Source organism: Plecotus auritus, assembly GCF_963455305.1.
Source record: "Plecotus auritus genome assembly, chromosome: 5".
In the NCBI taxonomy this organism is placed as follows: domain Eukaryota; kingdom Metazoa; phylum Chordata; class Mammalia; order Chiroptera; family Vespertilionidae; genus Plecotus; species Plecotus auritus.
Genome location: NC_137776.1, coordinates 15960651 through 15988479, shown reverse-complemented (window position 1 = coordinate 15988479; position 27829 = coordinate 15960651). Strand labels below are relative to the sequence as shown.

At 40.6% G+C, this 27829-nt stretch overlaps 1 protein-coding gene across 5 annotated transcripts in view; it reads right to left on the bottom strand.

The window, feature by feature from the left end:
- Positions 1 to 27818, bottom strand: part of PIKFYVE (phosphoinositide kinase, FYVE-type zinc finger containing) — a gene marked incomplete at its 3' end in the record, with an annotated part of 77057 nt that extends 49239 nt beyond the window's left edge. For 2 of the 5 annotated variants that reach the window (XR_013960595.1, XM_080668042.1), the window contains exons 1-13: positions 27656 to 27818; positions 22295 to 22475; positions 19461 to 19613; positions 19164 to 19199; positions 15578 to 15696; positions 14806 to 14977; positions 12330 to 12537; positions 9784 to 9873; positions 6654 to 6792; positions 5149 to 5306; positions 3569 to 3680; positions 2567 to 2714; positions 1866 to 2033 (exon numbers count right to left, since the gene is read on the bottom strand). Coding sequence is in view for 4 of the 5 variants with exons in the window: in XM_080668042.1 (XP_080524168.1) it covers positions 1866 to 2033; positions 2567 to 2714; positions 3569 to 3680; positions 5149 to 5306; positions 6654 to 6792; positions 9784 to 9873; positions 12330 to 12537; positions 14806 to 14977; positions 15578 to 15696; positions 19164 to 19199; positions 19461 to 19613; positions 22295 to 22466 (1675 nt within the window). Of the gene's footprint in view, positions 1 to 1854; positions 2034 to 2566; positions 2715 to 3568; positions 3681 to 5148; positions 5307 to 6653; positions 6793 to 9783; positions 9874 to 12329; positions 12538 to 14805; positions 14978 to 15577; positions 15697 to 19163; positions 19200 to 19460; positions 19614 to 22294; positions 22476 to 27655 lie in introns of those variants that run through there. The other 3 variants (XM_080668045.1, XM_080668044.1, XM_080668043.1) reach the window with 3 other exon arrangements.
- Between the last annotated feature and the right edge of the window lie 11 nt (positions 27819 to 27829).

Here is a 27829-nt window from a genome sequence, read left to right as displayed (position 1 = left end):
CTGGGTTCAATTCTGGTCAAGGGCACATGCCCAAGTTGCGGGCTCGATCCCCAGTGTGGGGACTGCAGGAGGCAGCCAATCAATGACTCTCTCTCTCATCATTGATGTTTCTATTTCTCTCTCCCTCTCCCTTCCTCTCTGAAATCAATAAAAACATATTTAAAAATTAAATAAAAGGTTGAAATCAGAGAGGCTCCAAAAGAACTGTGATGGTTTTCAACTGCATGTCCTTCCTTTAATTTTCCTTAGAGACATATGTGAGGTTTGACTGTAAACATGTCATTGTTGGGGCCTCCTGCTCCAGTCCTCTCCCAACACCAGGAAGGTAAGCTTCCTAAAGTGACTGTCTGACTGCTCAGCATCCACCTTTTGCAATGACGACTTCCATGATGACAGGTCACCTTCTTCATATTTTCAAAACCTTAACTTTCCAAGAGGTGAAATCATCCGCAAAATGGGTTTCGCACTCAACTTTCAGCAAGCTGAAATTGCCAACAGACATGTCCAGAGAACGGACATCAGTGGTCATGACAGATCCCACCTCTGCCCCACATCTGTAATTTGTATCACAAAGGCATTATCCAATATCCTCCATGGACCACAGTCCAGTTTGTTCTCACATAATGTCATGTCTGCTTCACTGCCCTATTATACTTACCCAAATGTTCACCATTTCTCCAATTTCCGTTTTGAGGACGCCCCTAAAGGTGAGTTTCTTACTCATCGTCAGTGCTGCTCAAGTCTCCTCTTTGCCCACACCCTCTCTAAATGTCTATTGTCAAATTTCTATTGTTAAATAAGATATATCTTGTAGATAATGGATAATACTGACAATTATGAGAAATTTGTTGTAGAAATGTGAATGTTTCCAATTATTTTAGCATAGCTGTTAAAGTTCAAAAGCTCTTTCCTGATCAAAATAGGAAGTAGTAAAGAATTGGGCAGGCACTTCTCATCTGAGGAGACAATTCCGCTTCAGAGAGCTAATTGTTAAAAACTCACACTCCAGAAAAAATCTTGGAGTATGTTGCTTCATCTTTATAATGATTTTTCAGTTACTATAACATAATGAAAACCCACAATTATTTATTTACTAATGTATTTACTTTTATATAATGCCACCTTAGGACTAAATCTTAAATTGGTTTTTAATTACATCCAAAAGTGTAAACCTCTTCACCCATTTTTTAAAAACATTTCATTTCTCATGAATTGCTATGTTAGATTTTAGAGTTTACCTTATTTTCCTTTTTACACAAAATTTCTTTTAATATGGCCATTATTATTTTTGAGTTAGTAGTCTAAAGCCTCAAATAAGATAACTAAAAATGAAGAATGAATTCGTTTTGTAAAGAAGAAAACTTTTTAATAAATATAGTAAATACATAAAAAGCATTTTAAGTTATAGGAGAAAGATGTTTTGGAACATGTGAATGACTTTCCCACAATCTAGTTCAAGCATCTGAAAAGGTTTAAGGAAATAAGCTATTAGGTAATAGCATAAGCGAATAGGCTTTAAAATGTTAAATGAAGAAAGAGAAATGAATAGAGCAGAACATCCATGTTATAAATGCAAAGAAATACCACCTTGGAAGTTGCACATTAAGGGAAGAGCAGTCAGATGTAGTTCCTTTCAACTGGGGGGGGGGGGGGAGTGGTACGGAGGGAGAAGACAAGAAATAAAAGGAACCAACCAAAAAAGGTGTGGGGAGGAGGTGGGGAAAATGAGAGAGGGTGGAATAAAACCCACACCAAATCCCCTCAGCCATATGGGACAGAGGAAGCCAGAGGGACCAGCTGGCACAAGATCCTATGGCCCGGCTCTCCAGCCTGTGTTTGGATTCCAGATGGTGACTACCTCCTACCTTTTTGGTCAGCAGGGTGAGGGGGCACATGTGGGTACTTGGAGGGCTTCTTGATATGGAAGTTCACGTTGTCCAGCTCCACGTTCAGGCTGATAGAAGCGGCTGAGTCACTGTCCACTGTGGACTGGAAACTGCTGACTGAGGTGCGCTTGCTAGGACTGGCAGAATCTTTTAGTGTTGGGGAGGGGAAAGAAATATAGGGAGAGGAGGGGAGCAAAAAATGGGTTTCATCAGGGTATTGGAGGAAAGGAGAAAGATGTTTTTTTAATATACAAGCCCAATGTGCAATACCAAAATGGATACAGTATTTTCATGTACTTCTGTGTAGACTTAATACAATTTGATCAAGTTAAATGTGAAATGAATTTTTAAAGGAAGAAGTATATTGGAGGTTCTGCAGAAAGTCTGATATCATAGTGAAGAGGTGAGAAAGTTGTCTGCTGTGATATTAGCTCAGAGTTATTTTTAAGCTGCTGCAAACTAGAGACTATGGCAAAATCTAAACACGCCAGTAGCCTAACAGGTAGGTTTCTTTAGAAAATACTGTATCTAGGACAAAGATTGCTATCAGATGTTTACATTTAGTTGGAGCCATAAATCTTACAGTAGTATCGTTTCAAGTAAACAAACAAAACATTCATTTTATCACACATATACAGTAATGAGTCATAAAAACTAAAATATTAGAAAGTCAAACTCACTAGTTAAATTATCGTCACCTTCTTCAGCTATCTGTTCTGTGTCGCTGTCATCAAACTTTATGTCCTTAAACCAGGATGGCTCAGAGTGACCTTCCACTGAGTTCACTGAGTCACTGTCCGGAGAAGGGGTCTCGGAAAATTCTGTGCTCTGCAAGGATCAACACAGGATCTGAGCAATGCACCTTCAATAGCAACATCGAGGCTGTCACACTGCAAATGAATCCCAGCCCAATATTTCTACTACACTAAGCACTAAATAAATTTATATGAAAATAAGTTAAAAGCAACCAAGTTATAAACCAACATCATTCGGACAATTCCACTCTTACATTTTTTATTTATTGATTGATTTTAGAGAGAGATGAAGGGGAGAGAGAGAAACATCAATTTGCTGTTCCACCCATTTATGCATTCATTGGTTGAGTCTCCTATGTGCCCTGACCGGGAATCGAACCCACAACCTTGGCATATAAAGACAATGCTCTAACCAAGTGACCTACCCAGCCAGGGTGAAAATCTCTTTTTTAAATTTTCTATCTTTAGAATTCTCACTTTCTTAAGTAAAAAAAAAAAAAAAAAAAAAGAATATTCATGGTTTTATCACTGCTGTACAATTTAATACTGCTAATGCATCAATACCTACTGCAATGGTTACATTACATTTTTCAGTCACTTTGTTATATATACTCCCTCTTAGCCCTAAGAACACAGACATAGTAAAACTGAAAACCACTGAAGATAAATGACAAGCAATGATAACATCACAAGGCCAAGCTTGAGAAAAGCCACAGCAACTGAATACTATTTGATTCTAATAGTTTATTTTTTATCACCACTACCTATCAAGTAAAAATAACATTTCCACTTTCCTCAAACAGCAAGGAAAAAACATGTTAGAGAAATGAATCTTTGGGTAATTTCAACTACTTTTTATTCCTGCTGATGAAGAAAGACCTCACCAAAAGCCAGCACTATTCCCACTGGCGCTAACACGGAAACTACCTGCAGTGGTCTGTACAGCGCATACTCGTCCCTGAAGATCTGATCGTGGTGACTGACACAGTCCAGCCAGCGTCCGTCCACCATGGCTTGACCAATTGCTATAGCTTGTGCCCTGCATCAACACCAACAACAATGAAAACTTTTAAAAGTCAGTCAGAATAATTTTATAGGTACAAACTGAGACATAAACTGAATTATTTTCCATCCCCATCAGAGTTGCAATTTTAAATGGTCCTTGGATAGGTAAGGGATAAAACAAGGGAGACTTAAAGCTAAACTGAAACATTTTTCCAGGTACCACAGTATAGGAGAACCTACTGGCAAGGCAGTCCTAACAAGACTCCATTTAATTCCAGAATTTTTTAAGTACTCAATGCATGCATACCCCTGTACTTACAAGAGGAGTAAAAAAATGTTGAGAATAGTATGACTCCTGCCCTCAAGGAGTTTACAGTCTTGATGAGAAGACAATACCAAATATTACAATATTATGTATATGTGCTTTGTACCTACACAGACACTTATTAACACTTTGCACTTATATGGCATTTCACAATTTATAAAACACTTTAGCCATATTATTTCATTTCAACCTTATGGCTTCTTCACAGAACTGCACATTTTCCTCCTGTTAGAACTGAGAGGTCCAGTCTCAAAAGGTTGAATAACTTGACTAAAAGCATACAGCTAAAAAGAGAGAGAACCAAAACTGGAACCCAGAGCTTCACTGGTTAAAGCTATTTCTTTCTCTTCCTACATTCTTGTTTCTTCCCATGAGAAGAAAAGTGGCCAATCCAAGCAAGGAGAAAAGCTGGGGAACATGTTACCCTGAAAGGCAACAGGACCTGTCTGTCTCTTTTTTACAAATGACTTGTGAGATTTTAACAAATCTTTCTAGGGCACTCCAGGTGTAGCTTACGGACCCAATTCTCAGGACAGACTGCAACGTCCAGATTAGGGAACAGCAGCAAGAGAAGCCACTGTAGTCTTGGTTATATTCCCAATCCTGCTTAACTGAAGAGCTCTGTGTTTGGGGGGATTACTGCACACTTCTGCTTTTAATAAATTAGGTGACTTGTGACCCCAATTAGTTCCTTGCATCTGTCCTCTACCAGTGAAAACCCAGAAGGGGGGAGGGTTGACTCATTGGCACCCCACACACCAAATGCAGAAAACAAACCCTACTCAAAAAGAGCATTGCTCCCCTTATATCGACAACCATGTGTCCTCATTAAAGAAAATCTATATACTGTATATAAAAGCCAAGTGACCGGAATACCAGTCACTATGACGTGCACTGCAGCGGCCAATCGGCCCAATCGGGGCACCCATCGGCTACACCCAACCTCCCGAGCCCCTTCCCCTGAGCCGCCCCCGCCCCCTATCAGCCCCCTCCACCCCAATTGGGGGTGAGGCTGGCTGGCCAGCCAACCACCCCCACCACCCTCCCCCGCCACCCTGGCCTGATCGGCCCCCATCGGGGTGGGCCAGCTGGACCCCACTCGTGCATGAGTTTGTGCACAGGGCTTCTAGTTAATACATAGTATCAAAAAGGCTTTCTTTCTTAAAGATAGCATTACCTTGTAGTGATGTGTCCATTTCGGATTAGCCAGTTGACTAGTTCCTTCCCCACGATGCAGTTCGGATGGGTTCGCAGCCAGTAGCGGTGATCCTGAAACTCCATTCCACTGCTGTGATGGCAGATCTTTTTCCACAGATCCTTCAACTGAACACTGTCCTGAAGTCACATTGTAAGCAAGTAATTACTCCTGAGTAGGATGTTGTATACCTTTTCAGATTCTTTCTTGTGATTTTTAGATTAAGAAGAAAAAACTCAATTCAGGTGTCTTTGTATAGCTAATTTACACGATTTAATAGAAATGCCACCTGCATGGGGCAAGCTTAAACTCAGTTCATCTAATTCCAAATAAAACTTTTTCTCTTGAAAACCTACTATCCCCCATCCCTCCACACCCCAAAAAACAACTATCCCAAATGAGTGTTTTTAGTCAATGGCACATATGATCAGTTTCCTAGTCATCTAAGTACACATTTTCATACTCCTCTGAGGAGAGGGGCAAAGGAAGGGACTGAATAGTCAGCAACACTAATCTAGAGGAAATGTTTCTAGCAGCCTTCCCCAGATTCCCACCATTCTTACCTACGCCCAACTGCCAGGTGACTTTTCCTAAAGAAAGGCCTTCAATGGATTACTCCTATCTCAGAAAACCTTCCAATGTTGCTCAGTGCCTGTAGGTTCAAATCTAAACTTGTAAAGACTGAATTCACCACCTTCCACCAGTGAAGTTATTAGCCCCAAATAACTTTCCATTCTCATTGTCCACAGACTCAACTTAATCCCTCTCCCAAGTAATAAATCCTACTTCAATCCATGAAAAATGCCATGCTTATTCTCACTTCTATACCTTTCCTCACACCTTTAAATCAGGTTTGTTCCCCAGTCCATTCCATCCTTCCAGGTCCAGTCCAAGCCTTTCAGTTTAAGTTCTTTCCTGACTCCCTCACTACTAATGATCTTTCTTTTTTTTATAATTAAAGTATTACTTCTTTTACTATTAAGGACATACCCATCGATCTCCTATCTACCTTGTGAATTGCAAGCTTGAGGACAGAAGCCGTATCTTCCATTTCTTGGAGTTATTCTTATGATTAAACATAGTATTTTACACACAGATAAATTCAATAAACAACTGATTATTATCTCACATAAACAAACAGTATTAAATGTCTGAAGGCATTCCATGTGCATGAGAAACATGTTTTAAAGTTTAAATAGCAATCTAGGACCTAACTAAAAGTTAAGCTCTCTCATTATGTAGGCACCTGAATTCTGATCTTGCCAGATGAAAGGGGTCAAGAAAATATTAATGTAATATATGAGCATGGAATGCTTGACCAATTTCTCAGGTGATACTAATAAAAACTTTAGCTAATTATTTCCCCTATGTAATTTATATGCTAACTGGCTATTTCACTTGTATGTTTCTTGAAAAAAGAAAAATCAGAGAGATAAACACTCTTTATGATCAAAACTAGCTATGGGCCAAAGATCCTGGACCAGTACCAGAAGAATTTTGCGTTCGTCCTCATTGGTCTCTGTCCTAGCATATGTTCGGTTAGCCTGGGGACTGACAGATGTCTCATATGAAGGTACCATGGGAGAACCAGATCGATCCAGTGACAAGTTAGTAATGCTGGCTGATCTGGAAATAAAAACACAAAGTGAAAACACAGTTATAAATTTGTCATCAACACATTCATTTTTAGATAAATGCTTATTTGCCAATGTTAAGGGTACTTGTAAAAGTAGTTCTGATTGCTATGTATAATGTTATCATTGGGGAAAGCTAGGAGAAGAGCATCCAGAAATTCTCTATACTATATTTCCAACTTCTATATTAGTCTAAAATTATTACAAGATAAATTTAAAAGAGAGCCATTATGGAAAGATTACAGGAAAACAATTATAGATGTAGTTCATACATCAGTAACATTTGAAAGGAAATAGATATAAACTCTTCTTGTTAAAATACTGAAAATTAGTATTTTTATTTAACTGAGAAATATAAGGAATCACAGTCTAAATGCAGAAGTAATCTTGCAGATCAGGGACAGGAAAACATGGCCCACAGGCCAAATAGTTTTTGCATAAAACTATTTTTAAGTAAAACAAGAATGTTTTTAGTTAACCATCTCTAATGTTCTGATGACAGGGAACACTTTGAACCACAACTAAGCAAAATGTTATCCTCCCCAGAAAGAATTCCTTTCTTCTCATTAGAACTATATTAAAAATATTGTCCTCAATTATTACATTTTGAATTTAATCAATAAAAAAATTAGTGAAAATTTGTTTCCTCTCTTTTTGTATGAGTACTTACATAATATCCTTAATTTTGCTTCTTGGCAAAGTTACCAAATAAATGACTTGTAAGTGGAGTATCAAGAACACTAAGCAAGTTTTTATAAAAAAAAAATTTAGCTAGAAATTTAGATAGCTTTTACCTAGAAAAAAATGAAACCCAATTTTTGCTTCCATATAAAGAATAAAAAGAAGAAGCTTCTATGGTGTAGGAGACACTACATACTCATTCAGTAGTGTCTACTGAATATGTATCTTCCCTCATTTAATCCTCACAGCACTCTCTGGAGTAAATACTACTAGATTCATTCTACAGATTAAAAAAATGAAGAATCAGAGAGTAAGTAATTTATCTACGGTAACTCAGCTAACAAATAACAGGGCTGCCATTCAAAACTAGGTCTCACTCGAACCAGCACAAAGATAAAGATATTTTTAAAATTATGCACAGGTTTGTAACAGCTTTAGTAAAAAGTCATTCTTAATGGTTAGTAAGAAACCACTGAGCCCGGCTGAGCATTGAACTATGAACCAGAAGGTCACTGTTCAATTCTGGTCAGGGCACATGCCTGGGCTGCGGGCTCGAGGCAGCCGATCAATGACTCTTTCTCATCATTGATGTTTCTCTCTCTCTTCCTCTCCCTTTTTCTCTGAAATCAATAAAAAATATATTTTAAAAAACAAACAAACCACTGATGTCAAATAAAAAAAATATATAAGCAAGATTTTTTTTACCTTTTTTTTTAAATCCTCACCTGAGGATATTTTTCCACTGATTTTTAGAGAGAGTGGAATCGAGGGGGTAGAGACAGAGAGAGAAAACATTGATGTGAGAGAGACACATTGATCGGTTGCCTCCCACATGGACCAGGGCTTGGGGACTGAGCCTGCAACTGAGGTATGTGCCCTTGACTGGAATCAAACCGGGGACCCTTCAGTTCTCGAGCTGACGCTTTATCCTCTGAGCCAAACTGTCTAGGGCTATAAGCAAGATTTTAAAAATAATCAGTTATTCATTTCTAATCGTTTTTTTTAGTGAAAATTGGCCACTGTCTTATTCAACTAATTAAAATCTCTTTTCCAATGTGTGCATTACCCATGCATTCTGCTTCTCTAACAATCTAACCATCCCTACACGTATTCTGATATAGTGACAACAAGAATCACTTCGAAAATCAGTCAATTTTGTTGTCAAATATTCTAATAAGTAGCCTAGTAGTAAGAATGCTGACTAAAATTTTACTTAGAGGTAGTACTCACTGACTAAATTACATCTTTCCTAAAGACTTACATCAATCTTAGCATTAATTCAAAACACACGCAGACTATAAATTAGCACAGCTACCACTATTTGTGCACATGCCAACAGGAACACTGTAATTTGTCCCATCTTTTATAAGACTGTCTCTACTCCAAATCTCTCTGCATTTCCCTCCTTCGCTAGATCAAAACTCCCATCTCCAATCCTCCTTCCAATCTCTCTTGAAGCCCAGAGGACCCACTGAAATTGCCAATCAAGGTCAGCACATTATTGTTAAATCCAATGGGCATATTTCACTCCTCGTCTCACCAGATATAGTAGCAGGATAACCCCCTCCTTGAAAAACTGTCTTCACTTCGCTACTAAGACAATAACACACTTCCAGGGTTTCCTCACATCATCACTGCTCTCTCCTTCTCAGGCTCCTTTGCTAGTCCCTCTTTACTTCCCCAACCTCAGTCTTTGGTCCTTATTTCTTCCCTTTCCACACTCACTCTCTTGATGATCTCGATCCTGGTTCATTGCTTTAAATACCATCCACATGAAGCCAACACCCAAGTTTATATCTCCAGCTTGCAGCTCTCTCCTGAACTATCTCACATGGATGTCTAGAAGGGATCTCAAATTCAGCATGTCTAAAACCAAACTGTTCCTCCAAGTCTTCCCCATCTCAATAAGTGACAATTCCATCTTCCCAACCACTCAGGCCAATAACCTGAGTCATCTTTTACCTCCAATTGTTTAGTAAGTCCTGTTAGCACCACAATCAAAGTATATCTAGAATATGACCAGCCTCGCCCACTACTTCTGTTCTCTTGTCTGGATTACTGCACCAGCTAGAAGAGGAGGGTACTGGTTCCAAGATATGAAGCCAGTGGAAAACGGTAGAAATAAGCCACTCAGACAGTGAGAGCTGACTAGCAAAAAGGAAATGATAGTTTAATTCAGATTTTAGAGCTAAGAAAGTGTGTAGCAATCAACCCTGCCCATTTTTTTCTGTTTGTTCTTCTCATTACTATGAAAAGAAGGAAAACCAGACACAGAATACAGCGTTTTCACTTGGCAGCTTACCTATTTCGAGCAGGAGATTTCCCAGCATCCTCTTGCACAGATACAAGTCTTGTTGAAAGAGAAGTATTTGAGGAGTCTGGATGAATCAAACTATAAATAAAAAAGGAAAAACTTGAGATGATTTGGGACAGTAACAGACTAATCCAATTTCTATGAAATGCTTCAACACTGAAAAACAGATTGTTTTCCACTGAAATAATGAGATTATGGGCCATTTTTTGTTTCCTTCCTTTAATTAAAGTGGGAAGAGAATGGTTTTTATCATAAGTATATCAAATGCCAAAAGACTGATAATAGAATGTATTAAGTATATGGAATGCCATTAAAATAATAAATTGGTTGGCTAGCTACTTAGAAAACTCCTTCTCACATGAATAATACAATGCTGAAGTGACTTAGGGGGGAAATCCTGAGCTCAAATATTTTATTCTCAGTCGCCATTACCCACTGGAATAGCACTCCAGAGCCAGACAAACCTAGGTCCAAGTGCAGGCTCTACCTCTTACTAGCTGTGTGACCTTGGGTACACTGCGTCATCTCTCTGAACCTCAGCATCTACATCTGTCAAGAGGAGAAAGTAGTGTCTACCGCAGAGATATGATACTAAAAAAGAGTGACCATTAACAATGAGCACAAAACCTAAAATTATCCCACCTTTAACATCTATCCTACATCTCTCAGGATGCTTTCAAACCTGGTTTATTAAATTGCTTTGCTAATTCTGGGTTCACACAACAGGGCCAGGTACAACTAAAAGACATTATAACTAAAGTAAGCAAGAACTAAAGAATTCCTATGCTTTGTTTTATTAAATGTAGAATTGATCTTTAAAATTTATAAAGCACATGAAACATATAAAGAATCATGATGGCCCAGCTAGCGTGACTCTGGCTGAGCATTAACCTATGAACCCGAAGGTCACAGTTCGATTCCCGGTCAGGGCACATGCCCGGGTTGCAGGTTCGATCCCCAGTGTGGGGTGTGCAGGAGGCAGCCAATCAATGATTCTCTCTCATCATTGATGTTTCTATTTCTCTCTCCCTCTCCCTTCCTCTCTGAAATCAACAAATCCTATATAATAAGAGAGGAATATGCTAATTATCCATTACCCCTGTGGGCAAAAAGCTACAGGAGGGGGCAGGGCAGCAAGCTACGAGGGGGGAGAAGGGGACGGGGAGCTACAGGAGGGCGAGGCAGCAGGCGGAGAGCCAAAGGAGGGCAGCAGAGAGCTCCTGGCACACGGATTCGTGCGCAGGGCTACTAGTATTAAATACATATGTATTAAGAAAAATCATGATGCCACAAACACCAATGCACCATGGAGCAATTTAAGAGAACGTTACCACTGACTTTCAAGTGCTTGTGTTTTCCTACCCAATGCCGCCCCCTCCCTGCCTTCAATGAAACTACCACTGTAAATGTTCTATTTATCAGTCTTCCTTTTCTTTAAGTTAACCATTGTTGGTATCCCTAGACTGTGTGCTTATTCTGTATATTTTTTAACATTATGTAAAGAGAATAATTACTGGATATAAATGTGACTTTCTTTTCTACTCTACATTATGTCCCTGAGGTTCAGATATGTGGAATGTAGCTATAATTCATTCATGTTGACCACTGTTCAAATTCATTGGTTACATACTAATTCCTCACTCCCTTAAGGGACAATCAATATAATAATCACTAATCAGAAAGATATTAGTTAAAACTCTAAGCTCTTTAACATGGTCACATTGGTATTATGCAAAAGAAAACAATTTAGCTAAAGAAAACAATCAGAAACTGATAAATCTAGCATTCTAATTCAAACAATTCCAGATAACTTCCAAGAAAAAGTTGGTAACTTCCTCCACTACCAGGCAGTGTAGCGTATTTAGACAGATGGAAAAACATGAACTGTTCCCTAGGAAGGAAAATAATGTAATTTCATTTGAAATATTATGACTATAAATCTTATGAACATTCTCATTAGAAGACTACAATAGAAATTATTGATCTAAACTTCTATTGTCTATTCAACAAATATTATCTAGATCAGTGGTCGGCAAACTCATTAGTCAACAGAGCCAAATATCAACAGTACAATGATTGAAATTTCTTTTGAGAGCCAAATTTTTAAACTTAAACTATATAGGTAGGTACATTCTTATTAACTTAATTAGGGTAAGTGGTATTTTGTGGAAGAGCCACACTCAAGGGGCCAAAGAGCCGCATGTGGCTCCCGAGCCGCTGTTTGCCGACCACTGATCTAGATCATACATAGGTCTCATACTGTTCTTGGTGTCAGGGACAGAACAGTGAATGAGGAAGATATAAAATCTCTCCTCTTGACATTTTAATTAGTCATTATAATCACTGGCCATAAACACCTTCTGTGATCCTTCTGGAGACAAGCCAAACAAAAAGGATAAAATGGTAATATGCAGGAAACAATCCAAAGTGCTTTTAGTTAACAATTCAAAGAAGGTAAATGTTAACTAAAAGCACCACAGGGCACAAGACTATCACTATTTCTCAAATATAAAATTATATTTTAGCGACAGTACCTTTGCCAGGCAAAATCATCCTCTAAAAATATGTTGCGACTGGCTTTTCTACTCCCAACAGGTGTTCGGGGCTCACCAGGATCAAGTACAGACAATGAGGAAGCAGAATCTGAAAGAGCACTCAAGTCTTCCCCAATGGAATTACTGTCCGTGGAGTGCGCATAACTTAAGGCTATTTTTCTACAGTATGTGCAAGCTCGGAGGTCCCCTAGAAAGGAAAAAGAAAAAATCAAGTAAAAGGTAACAACAATGTATTACTTAACAGATGTATTAAACCTTTAGGTCAATAGTTAATCTAATAAAAGGGAAATGTCTTCAAGTAAGGACCAAAAAATATTCTTTTATTTTTTTTAATATATTTTATTGATTTTTTACAGAGAGGAAGGGAGAGGGATAGAGTTAGAAACATCGACGAGAGAGAAACATTAATCAGCTGCCTCCCACACACTCCCCACTGGGTATGTGCCCGCAACCAAGGTACATGGCCCTTGACTGGAATCGAACCTGGGACCCTTGAGTCCGCAGGCCAACGCTCTATCCACTGAGCCAAACCGGTCAGGGCCAAAAAATATTTTTTTTAAATATATTTTATTGATTTTAGAGAGAAAGGGAGAGGGAGAGAGAGATAGAAACATCAATGATGAGAGAGAATCATTGATTGGCTGCCCCTGCACGCACCCTACTGGGGACCGAGCCCGCAACCCAGGCATGTGCCCTTGGCCGGTATCGAACCGGGGACCCTTCAGTCTGCAGGCTGACGCTCTATCCATTGAGCCAAACCAGCTAGGGGGCAAAAAATATTCTTAACAAAGTAAAATAATTCTGTTAGCTCAGTTACATACTTTAAAAACCATCATCATGATAAATTCATTCAAGTATACAAATTACCTCAAGTATTTATAACAAGTTAAGAAAATATCACTCAACAATAGTAGATAGAAAATTCTGATTAAAAGTATTTTTCAAGGTTCAAAAAGTAAAATGAGTGACAGAAGGTTCAAGAAAAGAAAATTTAAATAAAGTACATAAACCAACACAAATGGAAACAACATATTTTCCATAGGCAAAAAGTAAGGAAGAAACAATTGTTACTTGGGTCTCTATTGTGAAGCCCTGAAGAGTAGCCTCCACAAGGGGGTATTGTTTTAAAACAAATAATAGGAAATATGGGGAAGGGGGATTGTTAAGAAAATTCTTATAGTGCAAGTTAGAATGGAAATAAAATATTCTTGGGAGGACAAACTACTAGGTTATTTAATACTTTTAAATGTTGTAATTTCATTTAGGGTACAGTTCTGCCCAAATATAAGTTTTCATTTCTACTGCTTTTCTGTAACAATTGTTTGTGTTATTCTATATTTTAGTACACTAAAAAAGGAGGTGAGATAATTAAACTTTACAAGTAACATGTTATTTAATAATTCAACCTTAAGTTTTTAGCATTAACATTAGAAAAGTGCTACGATAGAACAAAAAGATTTCTTAGTCAACTTTTACCATAATTATTACCAAGTATAATTTATTTGTTTCATTTTATTTTTTTTCATTTTAAGACTACTAATATAATAGTCAGTTTTATTAAATTATGCATGTATTTTAAGCAAAATTAAAATTTTGCTTAGTTTGTAATATTTTGTTACGACAGTCCTAGAAAATTAACACACAAACCATATTAAGATGACAGGATTTTATCCTAAGGGTAATGGGATTTCTGACAGAGTTTTAGGCAGGGGAATACCCTGACATGGTCAAATTAGCATTTAATTTAATTAAGAATACCAGCTAGAGTATGTAAAGTGAATTACAGGTAGAAAAAAACTAATGGTAAAAAAATCTTTTTAAAGGCTATAGCCATAATCTGGATGAAAGATAATTCCGGTCTAAAGCTCTGTAGCAGTTTAGGTGAAAAAAGAAGTAAATAAAGCCAAAAGAAAAATCTGCATGATAATAAAAATAACATGAGATGCTTAGAGTGTTTTCATTTGGGTACCGTCTGCCCACTTTCCACTTTCAAAAATCACTGTATAAATCCACACACCATTGTTTAGTTTTTTTCTGCTTCAACAATTAAAACTTCTGCATTGCTAAAACTTATGAAAGAATGAGAGATGCAATTTACTAAAGCACAGTCATATGCTCAAAGAAAATCTGTATTTTGTAAAATGAAAACTCTCACAGTAATATAAACTCGTAAGTAACCTTCTCTAACCAGCTTGTGTAATAAATGTTAATGCCCCTAGGGTTTTTTGATAGCATCTATGATACCCTGTCTGTTACTCTACTTATTTATAAACATCCCCATCTACTTTGTTATTCAACTATGAAGCCTTTAAAAGCAAAGCTGTGTCTCTCTGACCTCTGTGTTCTCCATGGCTCACACATTAAAATAAAAATTAGCTTAATATCAGTCTGTATTATAACTATTTTATACTTATGAATGTTTAAAGTTGTAAAACTGTCAATAAAATGCATTTACCTGTATAGCCCATAAATTTTCCCGGGATTTCTTGATTACAGCAACGACTGCAGAATATCTGCCCACACAGTCGGCAATGGTGTCTGCGCCTAAAGGTTGTAAACTTCTCACTACAGTCATAGCACTCCTTACATTGGCTATCTGGCATCCAGTATTGCTTCAGGTCACTATCCTGTAACAAAATATGTGAAGGCTTCTTGAAAATACTGATGAAGATTCAATAGCAAATGCAATGCTAACCCAAATTTTATACAGCTTCTTCTGCAGAAATTGAAAAGCTATTCATATGGAAATGGAAAGAGCCAAACTGACCATGGCACTCTTGAACAAAACTGAAGGACTTACGTGACCAGCCATCAGACTTTTTCTGAAGCTACATAATTTTAGAGTATTAGTTCAAGAATAGAAAAAAAGGAAGCTATGGAGCAGAAAAGAGAGCCTAGCACATCCTCACACATATATACATGGACTTGACAAGATTTATAATGCATTCAGTGAAGGATGGTCTTTTCAAACATGATGCTGGGTCCCACTGGACAGCAATAAGGGGAAAAAAGGAGCTTGACCCCTAAACTTCACACTAATAATAAAGCTGTTTTTGTTTTGTGAACACAACACAAAAGAACATCTAACTATAAAGAGGGGAAAGTAATCGATTAAAATTAAGTACTAACTGAACTGGATTTTAAGGACATTATGCCATTTTCAGTGAGTATGGCATGAACCCATATAAGGGCTTAATAAGTAATCTTCTAAAGCCCTTAGACTGTACCTGGCTTTTCCCCTCCATGATTTCCTTGAGGCGTTTTAATACTGTGCTGAGGCTTCGAAGCTGAACGGCTGTACGAGGGTCATGACCTCCAAAGGTAGGTTCCGCTTTCCTTCTTGTTTCTGAGTCAGATTAACCAAAAAAATAAAAAGAACCTTGTAAATAGTCTTCAGTATCTATGCAAAACAAGGAATATATGTGATGCGCAGTGCCTCATATTATCTATAATAATAAAAGCGTAATATGCTAATTAGACCGGAGGACCTTCCTGATGAAGGCCGGGGCTGCGAGGGATGCCTGCTAGCAGCTGGAGGGAAGCCCGGGTCCCGGCTGCCAGAGGGAAGCTGTTGCCAGCAGCCGGGGGAAGGAAGGCCTACTCTCACACGAATTTCATGCATCGGGCCTCTAGTTAGTATACACTTATGTTCTCACAGCCAGTGATATGGATTGAGTTAAAACTAGTCTTTATAAAGGTAAGAGGCATTCAAAGCGTTTCTTTCAACCGTGTTTTTATATTACTATGTAAAACACTACTTCACAAGCAAGTAAGGCTACTTAAGATAAGCACTGTCTGAGAACACTGGTGGTTTTGAGGCCTGGGATGGGAGACTTGCTGACATGGCCCAAAATTCATTAGTGATTTCTTGGGCCCTTTGGTCCCAAGCCATAGTAAACACCAGCTAGATATTTAGCAGAAGAAAAAGCAATCCCAGTGAGTTAACCTAGCTTAGTCTCTACAGTTAAACAGCAACAGCCCAGCCAGCACGGCTCAGTGATTGAGTGTTGACCTATGAAACTGGAGGTCAGGGTTCGATTCCTGGTCAGGGCACATGCCCAGGTTGCGGGCTCGATCCCCAGTGGGGTGTGTGCAAGAGGCAGCCGATCAGTGATTCTCTCCCATCATTGATGTTTCTCTCTTTCCCCTCTCCCTTCCTCTCTGAAATCAATAAAAATATTTTTTAAATTATTTAAAAACAACCACCACACAGCAACAGGGTTGAGCAGTTCAGTTCAGTCTGCAGACCACGTATCCAAAGTCTCACAGCAGATGCTCAGAAAGGAATTGAATAGCCCAATTCCAAAGAGCCTGACAGACTTCAGAACATCCAGGATGGTCATTTACCCATAGACTTTCCTTCACCAGTGTCCAAGCAGATTAAAACTGCCAAAGGATTACTGGAATGCCGATGCCAACCTTTCTGCTACCTCCCTGCCTCTACAGCTCCAAACTGGAGGGCACCACTTACACTTACACTTAAAATAGCACTACCAGCGCCAGGCCTACCAATGACCAAAGTCCAAATTCCATACTGTGGCCAGGATGGGTGTGCCCCCTAAAGCTGTCACATTATTCCTTTTTATTTCAGAGCAAGATCACTACTCCTGGCTCTGGCAGCTATAAAACCTAAGGATGAAATGGAGGTGGCTTGACAAAAAGAATGAACATGCCTATTAATTTAAACTTATTAACCTAATAATCTTGACAAAGTAAGATGGAAAATACCCATGCTACATCTTTCTTTAACTCACTTATTTGCTTGATTTGTTTTAGGTGTGCTTTGAGTTAGTAGGAAAAGGATTACAATAAATGAAAGGTCCATATATAAATCCAAATTGACAAAGAATTTTCCTAGATAATTTAAATACAGAAATAATTAGCTAAACAGCACCTATGTTAGAAAACTTTTTCTTTTTATAAATAATAATGTCCTAATTTCAGCAGATACTGGTGTTGTTACTACAATAAAAAATGTATGAGTCTGAACCTGGGCTGGGTAGCTCAGTTGATTAGAGTGCTATCCCGATATGCTAAGGTTGCGGGTTCATTGCGGGTTCAATTCTCAGTCAGGGCACATACAAGAATCAACCAATGAATGCCGGAATGGAATAGCAAACCAATGTTTCTCTCTCTTCCTCTCTTTAAATCAATAAATAATTTTTTTAAAAAAAGATTCTTGGGGGGAAAAAAGTATAAGTATTAGAATGATCACTTTTTTTTAGTATCACAATATAAAGCAACTCTCCATGATTTATTAGTTTAAAAAGAGACAGATGAAGGTGTTAGAATCGTAACGGTTATGCTCTCATGCACAGGCAACAAACAATTAATTGTGAAGTCCCTTGCATTTAGCTAGTTAGGAGTGTAAGAGAGTACTAAAGGCATTTGCCACTAGAAAAGGAACAGCAGATCTGTTCCTGAAACCAAGAGAATCAGAGATCTCAGATGAAGATGAAAGAGCGCTGAGGGAAAATCTGGTCTAGCACTCTGCCATTAGGTAAACAATCTTAGCTGCACCTCTTATAAAGCCAATATTAGAAAAGAAATGGTTTTCCTTTGGTCACAGAGCTAGTATATTGTGGAACGACAGCCTTTTAACAGGAAAAGGAACTTGGTTGGTCAGACAGTCGCAGGTTTCTGAGCCTCGAGCACAGCGGTCGCCAACTGGTGGTCCGTGAGGTCCGAAAGGTTGGCGACCGCTGCTCTAGCAGGTAAGGCAGAATAAAAGAATCAAGTGCACCTGGCACAAAACAAAAGGAATGGTGGGGACTGCAGACTGCAGCAAACCAGACATTACCGGCTCTACCTACTGGTATTCAAATTCAAGTTTATCAAAACACCAAAGCAAGATTTGGTAGGCTGTCCGTTTGTAACCCCTAAAAGATTAGATTCTAGTCCGACTCCTCAATTTTACAAATGAAGATATCCTATCTTAATTCAGCATAGGCTTTAGTCAAAAGTGCTACCTCAACAAGAACAGGAGTGTTGCGTGGTCAGCTCCAAGAGCTAAGAAGAGTTTACTGAGTTAGAGGTTAAAGTGGGGAAAGTCTCTTCCCTTCCATTCCTTGAGGTAAAGGCGAGCTCCATTCTCCCTTTCCCCCTTCCCACCTTGATTGTTCCTTCCAAATGGCTGCCGTAACCCAGGCTGAGGCTCTCTGGCCTGGGAAATATGTGGGGTGATGCAGCCAGCACTGTTCCAGTCCTTAGAGAGAAACTCTTCTGCTTGGTTTCTCTCCCTCCACCTGTCCCACCTGAAGGTTCTAAACCAAGTCTCAATTAGCAATAAAACATCCTCCTGACAACCACCATTACCTGCCCCTGCCTATATTTCACTCGAGGATCTCATGAAGGAGGCTGGCAGACAAGACGAGGATCTGACATTCAAAGACACTTGATTTCCAATGCTGCACCCCTTCTCCTCTATTATGCCACCTCTCACTGCCTTTCTTCTGTCACCTTGAGTTGGGCAAACGACTTCACTGAGTTTAATAATCCAACAAAAATAAAGCATAAAACAACTCACTTTATCTATAGCCTCTCAATTCAGGCACTGATTCCCAGCCTATACTCATCAGAAAAGCATGAAAATGAATGAGATGACTATGGAGTAGACCAGGATGGACAACATACAGGCAAGAGGAGCTCAGCTTATCCAGCCACACTGACAGTTTGCACCCCAAAGACAGAAGGCAGAGCCCGTGGCAGCCCATTAATGGAGTTGGCAGAGTTCTGCAGCCGAGGCATGCACATCACATTACACTAGCCATCCCACCAACAGATGCAGGGTTCATCCACAAAGCTGAAACTAACCTGTGTTCTCCTGGGGATGTGGCAAACTGTTCTCTGCTGAAACCCAAGGGAGTAATTAATCAAAAACAGTCCAGAGGTTTCTGCCCAGCCTAAGTTAAAGTTTAATAAAATGTTTAAGAAATTATTTTAGGTATCTACAAACTCTTTCACTATCTAGGCAACAGTTTCATTAATTCTGAAGTGTACCTGACTGACTATTGCAAACAGCAGAAAAGTTAAGTCAAAAACAACGTGGGAAACAATGATTGTGGAAAAATCTAATGCACAGAGAGGAATGAAGTAAGAACGCTGTCTTACCTAATACTGTTGAAGATCGCCGCTGGAGTTCCTCATTAAGCTGTTTTTTATAAGGTGTAGGTGACCTCACAGACTGTGCTCTTGAAGGGAGCTGAGGGCTGGTCCAACTTCCACTTAGAGACTGCTGCTCACTCTGGCCCCCTTCGGCTCTCTCTGTAGCAAAGGAAAGCTAACGTCAGAGTTCAGCAAAGAGAAGGAAATAGATGAAATCTCTCAGGAAGGAATGTATATATGTATTACATGCATAATTAAAAAGTAGGATTTTTTAAAAATCCAAAGAAGTGGCAAAATTACAGGGCAATATTCACATCCTGGGTATATGTGATCTTCAGTTTGTTTCACTTTTCATTAGAAATATCTTGAACATATTAAAGAAAATAGAATGCAAGCTTCACACAGAGGTATAGATTTTTGAGGGGGTCTGTTTTGTTTATGGGATAGATCAGATCCCTTGTGCTATTAAAACAGTACCCAGTAGATAGTAGGTGATCAATAAACATTTGCTAACTAAAAAGATTGTTGTCTTATGATGACTAAATATAATGTGGTCTCCTGAAAGGAATCTGGGAACAAAAAAAGGACATTAGGCAAAAACTGAAGAAATATGAGTAAAATACATTCTTTAATTAATAATGTATGAATAATTGTTCATTTACTAATTTTAATAATGTATCATACTAACGTAAGATGTTAATAGTAAGAGAAACTGGGTGTGAGGTATATGAGAACTCTCTGTACTATTTTCCCAATTTTTCTGTAAATCTAAAACTATTCTAAACAATAGTTTATTTTTCTAAACTGTCTAAAAAATGGGCTAGGCCCTAGCCAATTTGGCTGTGGATAAAGTGTCGGCCTGCAGACCGAAGGGTCCCTGGTTCAATTCTGGTCAAGGGCATGTACCTTGGTTGCAGGCTCCTCCCCAGCCTGGCCCAGTCAGGGCAAGTGCAGGAGGTAACCAATTGAGATGGTTCTTTCACATCAATGTTTCTCTGTCTTTCACTCTCTTCCACTCTCTCTAACAGATAAATGGGAAGATATCCATTTATCTGTTAGAGAGGATTAACAAAAAAATAAATAAATAAATAAATCTGTAGGTTTTAAAAAAATAAAAATTAAAAATGGGCTAGCATTTTTTACAGAGCTTTAAACATGACTACTAATAAAAGTCAGTTAATACTATTAACATTTCTACTTAAACTATTAACCCCCCAAATTCCTTACAATAAAAGGGTTTATTTTCTAATCCACTTCAAATAATATAGCCAAATATAAAGAAAAAATGTAGGCCGTTTTCTTAACTTTTCTTTCAAGTAAATAATATATAAAAGGAGTTCACTTTAAAAGTATCTTTTAATTTGATAGCATTACATTTTCACCTTACCTAATGGGTTTAAGTCAACAATGGGCCTTAAGATGGTTTCCTTTTTTTTAAAGTATATTTTATTGTTTTTTTACAGAGAGGAAGGGAGAGGGATTGAGAGTTAGAAACATCGATGAGAGAGAAATATCGATCAGCTGCCTCCTGCACAATCCCCACTGGGTATGTGCCCGCAACCAAGGTACATGCCTTGACTGGAATTGAACCTGGGACCCTTGAGTCCACAGGCCGACGCTCTATCCACTGAGCCAAACCAATTAGGGCAAGATAGTTTCCATTTTTGAAAAACAAAGAACTTTTTTCGCAGGTGCTGATTCTTTCAGTTTCACTGCTTTAATTAAAAATATTTTGGCTATTAATCCCTAAAAGAACAAAGTCCATTCTGTGAACTTAAGAAGTTGAAAGATAATTTTTAAAAAAAGGGGGGAAGGGAACACTTTAAAAAGGGACCTTCTTTTAACATTTATTCAGATATTCACTTACCAATCTATATATACACTGAGTGGCCAGATTATTATGATCACTGAATGCATAATAATCTGGCCACTCAGTGTATATCATCCTTTATAATAAAAGGCTAATATGCAAATTGTCCCCTCGACCAGCAGGGCAGGCCAGCCAACCGCCCATGTCCCCTCCCACTGGCCAGGCTGGCCAGACCCCACCCATGCACAATTTCATGCACCGGGCCTCTAATACATATATATATATATCATTTGGTGCTGTCAGCGGGTGCAAGCGGTGGCTGCCGGCCCCAATCGCCCCTCAGGGCTTCTCCACCTCCCCCTGCTCCTGAGGGGCGATCAGGGCCAGCAGCCACCACTCACACCCGCCCCTGGTGATGGCCGCACTTGCACCCGCTGCTGGCACCCGGCAATGGCCCCAATTGCTGGGCGCTGTCAGCGGGTGTGAGCAGCAGTTGCTGGCCCCAATCACCCCTGAGGGCTTCTCCACCTCCCCCTGCTCCTGAGGGGTGATCAGTACAGCAGCCGCTGCTCGCACCCGCTAACAGCACTGGCCCCACTCACACTCACTGCTGGCGCCAACCCCAATCGCTCTGCGCTGTCAGTGAGTGCAAGCGGGACCAGCGCCATCAGCGCATGGGAGCAACGGTGGCAGGAGTGAGGCTGCCAGCAGACAGGGGACTAGGGGCCGCGGCAGGAGGGGCCTGGTGGGGGCATGGAGGATGGGCCGAGACCCACCCCTGTGCCCACCACAGCCTCGAGGCCCACAGTTCCTTTCAAGGTGCATGAATTCGTGCACTGGGTCCCTAGTAAATAATAATATTACAGTGAAAATTCTAGCTTTCTCTTAGGCAATAAATCTGTGACCTATGATTAAAGCTCTCTCCTTGTTAATAATTTACCCTCTTGCAAAGACACAAGATGAAACCTGAACAAGAGAATTTCAGAGAATCAAAATTGTAGGTTCTCTGATCCTTAAGAATAAGTCTTACCTTTGTTAAATCGAAAGAGATTTACAAAAGAACTATACGCTGATTTAAAAGGAGGTTCGTCCTGATCAGGAGTCAAAGGTTTAAAGTGTGTGAGATGCGAGGGACTAGTCGGAGATCGAGGCAGGTCATTGGCAGAGTCCAATGTTGGGGAAGTCTTATCATCTGTGGCCATTTCATGAGTCTAAAAATGAAAGAAAGAAACACCGAGATATAAGGTTCCTCAGGAAGCCCAAGCACTAATTACAGACAGCATCCCTAAATATCTGAAAATTCAGACTATAAAAACCAAAGAATAAATAAATCACATAGCTTAGCACAAACTACAAATTAAGGCTTGAAAACTCTATGATCTAGATCAGTGGTCGGCAAACCGTGGCTCTCGAGCCACATGCGGCTCGCGGGTCACAGTTTGCTGCTCTGTTGACTAATGAGTTTGCCGACCACTGATCTAGATCATAAATAAGTCTCAATCACCTAAAATCATGATTATATAGCCAATATAATTTCAACATTGCTATTCAAATTACAGAAATTATCAAAAGTACTTAAAAATTAGAAGTAGGGCATAAATGTGAACAGGTAAAAAGAAATAAAATGCATTTTTATATAGTTTATCTTTTACATTTTTAAATCTTTTGGAAAGATATTAGATAGTTTTTTTAAGTTATGGGGGGAAACAGTTTTACACAAGCATATGAATTCCTCAAAGCTTTATTTGACTCACTTCAATATTTTTATTTTAAAAACTATAAAGGGTAGCCCTAGCCGGCTTGGCTCAGTGGATAGAGTGGACTGCAGGGTCCCAGGTTTGATTACGGCCAAGGGCACATGCCTGGGTTGTGGGCTCAATCCCCAGTAGGGGGCATGCAGGAGGCAGCCGATCGGTGATTCTCTCTTATCATTGATGTTTCTATCTCTCTCCCTTCTCCCTTCCTCTCTGAAATCAATAAAGAAATATATTTAAAATAAATAAATAAATAAAAACTATAAAGGGTAAATATTTCCAAGAAAATGAAATAATCATCCCATAATGACACTTCAAAAAACCTCAGCCGTAGCTGGTTTGGCTCAGTGGAGAGTGTCGGACTGCGGACTACAGGGTCCCATCAAGGGCACATGCCCAGTTTGCGGGCTTGATCCCCAGTAGGGGGCATGCAGGAGGCAGCCAATCAATGATTCTCTTTCATCATTGATGTTTCTCCCTCTCCCTTCCTCTCTGAAATCAATAAAAATATTTTTTTAAAAGAAAACAACTCAAAAATTACCTCAAGCTATGTCTCCACACCTTGGGACTAACCAAATCAACAAACTGTTCCCCATCATCTTCCTCCCAGGCACTGACCAAAATTCCTAGTTAAACCAAAGCACATCACCAGATGGAAGTTACAGAAAAGCACTGGTGTCTATTTTCTGCCATATGATTAATACTTCACATAAAAGAGAAGAACCATGAACTATGCATAACCCTAGTCATTAAAGCGCTGTAGTTTTGTCATCTAATTTAAACTTTATAAAGAGGACATTATACTCTTACTAGAGGCCCGGTGCACAAGATTTGTACACTGGGCGGGGGGGTGGGGGGGTCCCCTCAGCCCAGCCTGCACCCCTCTCCAATCTGGGATCCCTCGGGGGATGTCCAACTGCCCGTTTAGGCCCGGGCAGTCGGACCTAAACCGGCAGTCGAACGTCCCTCTCACAATCCGGGACTGCTGGCTCCTAACCACTCGCCTGCCTGCCTGCCTGCCTGATTGCCCCTAACTGCTTCTGCCTGCCAGCCTGATCACCCCCTAAACACTCCCCTGCCAGCCTGATCGACGCCTAACTGCTCCCCTGCCAGCCCGATTGCCCCCAACTGCCCTCCCCTGCAGGCCTGGTCGTCCCCAAACGCCTTCCCCTGCTGGCCCAGTCACCCCTAACTGCCCTCCCCTGCCAGCCTGGTCACCCCTAACTGCCCTCCCCTTCCGGCCCGATCGCCCCCAACTGCCCTTCCCTGCTGGCCTGGTCACCCCTAACTGCCCTCCCCTGCTGGCCTGATCGCCCACAACTGCCCTCCCCTGCAGGCCTGGTCACCCCTAACTGCCCTCCCCTGCCGGCCCAATCACCCCCAACTGCCCTTCCCTGCTGGCCTGGTCGCCCACAACTGCCCTCCCCTGCCGGCCTGATCGCCCACAACTGCCCTCCCCTGCCAGCCATCTTGTGGCGGCCATCTTGTGATCACATGGGAGTGGCCATCTTGTGACCACAGGGGGGCGGCCATCTTGTGTGAGGGCATGACAGTCAATTTGCATATTACCTCTTTATTATATAGGATAGGACAGTGGTCAGCAAACTGTGGCTCGCGAGACACATGCGGCTCACGAGCTGCGGTTTGCGGCTGGCTCTGTTGACTAATGAGTTTGCCGACCACTGGGATAGGGGCTTAATCACAAGGAACAACAACAGCCTGTAATTACTGGAATCGAGAGTCTAGGTCAGTGGTCGGCAAACTCATTAGTCAACAGAGCGGCAAACCACAGCTCATGAGCCGCATGTGGCTCGCGAGCCACAGTTTGCCGACCACTGGGATAGGATAAAATGTTTTCACTTTCAAAATCATATTTACCATCTCATTTAATTGTTACAAAAATCCTGAAAGTTGCACAGAACTAGCCTTATTATTGTATTTTACCTTTGAGGGAACTGATGTACACTGAGCCTAAAACAACTTCCTTGAGAGTCACAAAACTAGTCAGTGGAAGAGCTGTAACTAAAGCCCAGGTTTCAGCCCAGAGTACTTCTTTAGAGCAAAATGACTTGTGTGGCTCCACAGACTTCCAAATCTAGCCTATCTGAATTCTAATTACTCAAGATGTTGCCTGATTAATAATTTACTTAATAAATTAAACAAAACAGAACTGAAACCACTGACTTGAACGGAATTTTGGCAGTAAATGTTTACTGGAATGGAGGGAGCGGAAAAGGAAAGGAGGAAGAGGAAGGGGCAGAGGAAGAAGAGGAGGGAGAGAAGAGGGGGGAGGAGAGAGGGAAGGAACCTCTCTATCATCATCTTCTATTGGGGAGCCCAGTCAGCAATCCTTCTAAAGTGTCGTGACACTCCATATTTTCCCATAAAGGGTTAGTAAATAAGCTGGAGACTGATCAAATGTAAATTTCAAAAAACAGAGGGGTGGAAGTACTTGAAAAGAAAGAATAATGTAGCGGCAATAAGCCTCAGGCCTTGAAAATCAGCCTGCATTCATTCTACTTTGACAAAAGTAACATCAGAAGCAGAGTTAGCAATCTGCCCAGAGTCCTAGCATTACTTTTAAGAGTCACCCACTCCTGCCCTGGCTAGTTTGGCTCGGTAGACAGAGTGTCGGCCTGACTGAAAAGGTCCCAGGTTCGATTCCAGTAAGGGGCACATGCCCAGGTTGTAGGCTCCATCCCCAGTAGGGTGCCTCCAGGAGGCAGCTAATCAATGATTCTCTCTCATCATTGATGTTTCTATCTCTCTCTCTCCTTCTCCCTTCCTCGATGAAATCAATAAAAACATTTTTTTTAAAAAAGAGTCACCCACTCTTTAATAGGCCATAGAAGTGTGAGGATAAAATTTACCATGAAAACACTCATCAAACGTAGTATCTGAACTATAAATACAACCATATAGAGTTCATTTAAAAACCACATAATGGCATAAGGATTCTGGGGAAAAAAAACAAAAAACAAAAAAAAACACCTACCTTACAACTCTTATTCTCTGGTAGCTTAACTGTCTCTGAAATAAACTAGGACTCTTTCCTGACTGATAGGTAACTAAAAGTATTAACCTATTCATCCATGTATCACCAGTACTTGCTTTGCCTCTTCTCATTTGAAGGCTGCTATTGATTACTTACAGACCCACTTCACACTCTCTTGTTGCTTAAGCCAACCTGAAAGCTAATCAGGTATTAAAATGTAGAAAATAAACCCAATCTGCCAGCCAATATCAAAATTTCTGCAGATAAAAAAGATCCAAATATCAGTCAAGTCATTTCTAAGTATTTTTTTAAATTTTTAAAAATTTGATTAGAGAGAGAGAGATTTGTTGTTCCACTTATTTATGCTTTCATTGGTTGGTTCTTGTATGTGCCCTGACCACGGATGGAATCCAAAACAGTATCAGGACAACACTCTAACCAACTGAGCAATCTGGCCAGGGCTTCTAAGTAGTTTTTTCAAAACATAGCTAATAATGTAAGACAACTGAATATCAGACATGTTAGTCTTCGTTAACGAAGATTTTTTGTTGTTGTTTAACTTTTGATTGCCATGCCAACAGAAACACTAAAGGAAAACCACAATGTGATCCATGTTACTCTTCCCTAAAGGAAAAGGGGAGGATTCAGTAACGTAGTCTGGCTCTACAGAAGAGACTTAACCTGCTCAATCTTTGCCACAAACCCAAACCCAAGGGCAAGAAACCAAGAATATTTTTTTCTAAGAATCCTGATGGAGTGGGAATTTTTTGGAGTGGCAGAAAACGAGATTCAAGTAGATCAGAAATAAGATTCAAATAAGCCAGAAATAAGATGCAAATAAATCAGAAATAAGACAGTGCAATATACCAAGCAACTACCTGTACTAATTTTACAACAGAGGATGCACTGCATCAATACATGATCATTTAACATATACAGACATCAGACAAATAACTTGCTTTACACAGAAGTCCAGCATTTCTCATATTTCTGGAATGTCTTAACAACAGTCTCTGTATTAGACAAAAGAACCTTAACTCCTTAAAAATGTCCATCACGTTCCAATCTCACCCTCTTGATGGGAACACCTAGTAGTTGGGAAATCAAGTCTCCTCCTTAGACTGTGAAACACGGGCAGAGATGGAATAGCCTCAAAGCGCAGAGGCAAGCATGGAAGGAGGCATGCACACAGTTGAAACCCCCCTGCTGCCGTCCTTTCGGTAGCTCAGGAACTTTCTTTCCGAGTCTACGGACGCACCCCTAACACACAAATTCGGAGCTCATCCACCAGCGGGAGGGGAAACTGGGCTGTGCACTTCCAAAACAGGCTTAGGGACGCAGGACGGGGAACTTGCAATGTTTCCAAGGAAACCTCTTCACGAACAGCCCCACCCGGCTCCCCTCCATCCTCACAGGACCGGGGGCAGCCCGGGAATCAGGGGAACCGGCTACCAGCGGGCACAGGTCCTCTGCCCGCCCCTGCCCAGCCGCGGGCGCAGCCCGGCCTCCAGCCGCGGTCGAGGAACCCCAGCTCTCGACTTCACTTTAGCCTTCCCCTCCGCTCGGACCCCGGAGCGCCCCAAACCGGCCTTCCTCCCCATTCCCAGCCCCAGCAGGCGGCGCGCCAGACGCCCGCCCTTACCTGCACCTCCCGCCCGGGCCGCCGAGCCCTCCACCCCAGCGCCGCTACCCCGTTCGGGCGCAGGAAGCCGGCTTCGGGTCGCAGGGGCGCAGGGCCGCTGTACTCCGGCCGCGGGCAGTTGCGGCAGGAAGCAGAGCTGCTTACTTGATTGATGCGGCTCCTCGCTTCCCCCCG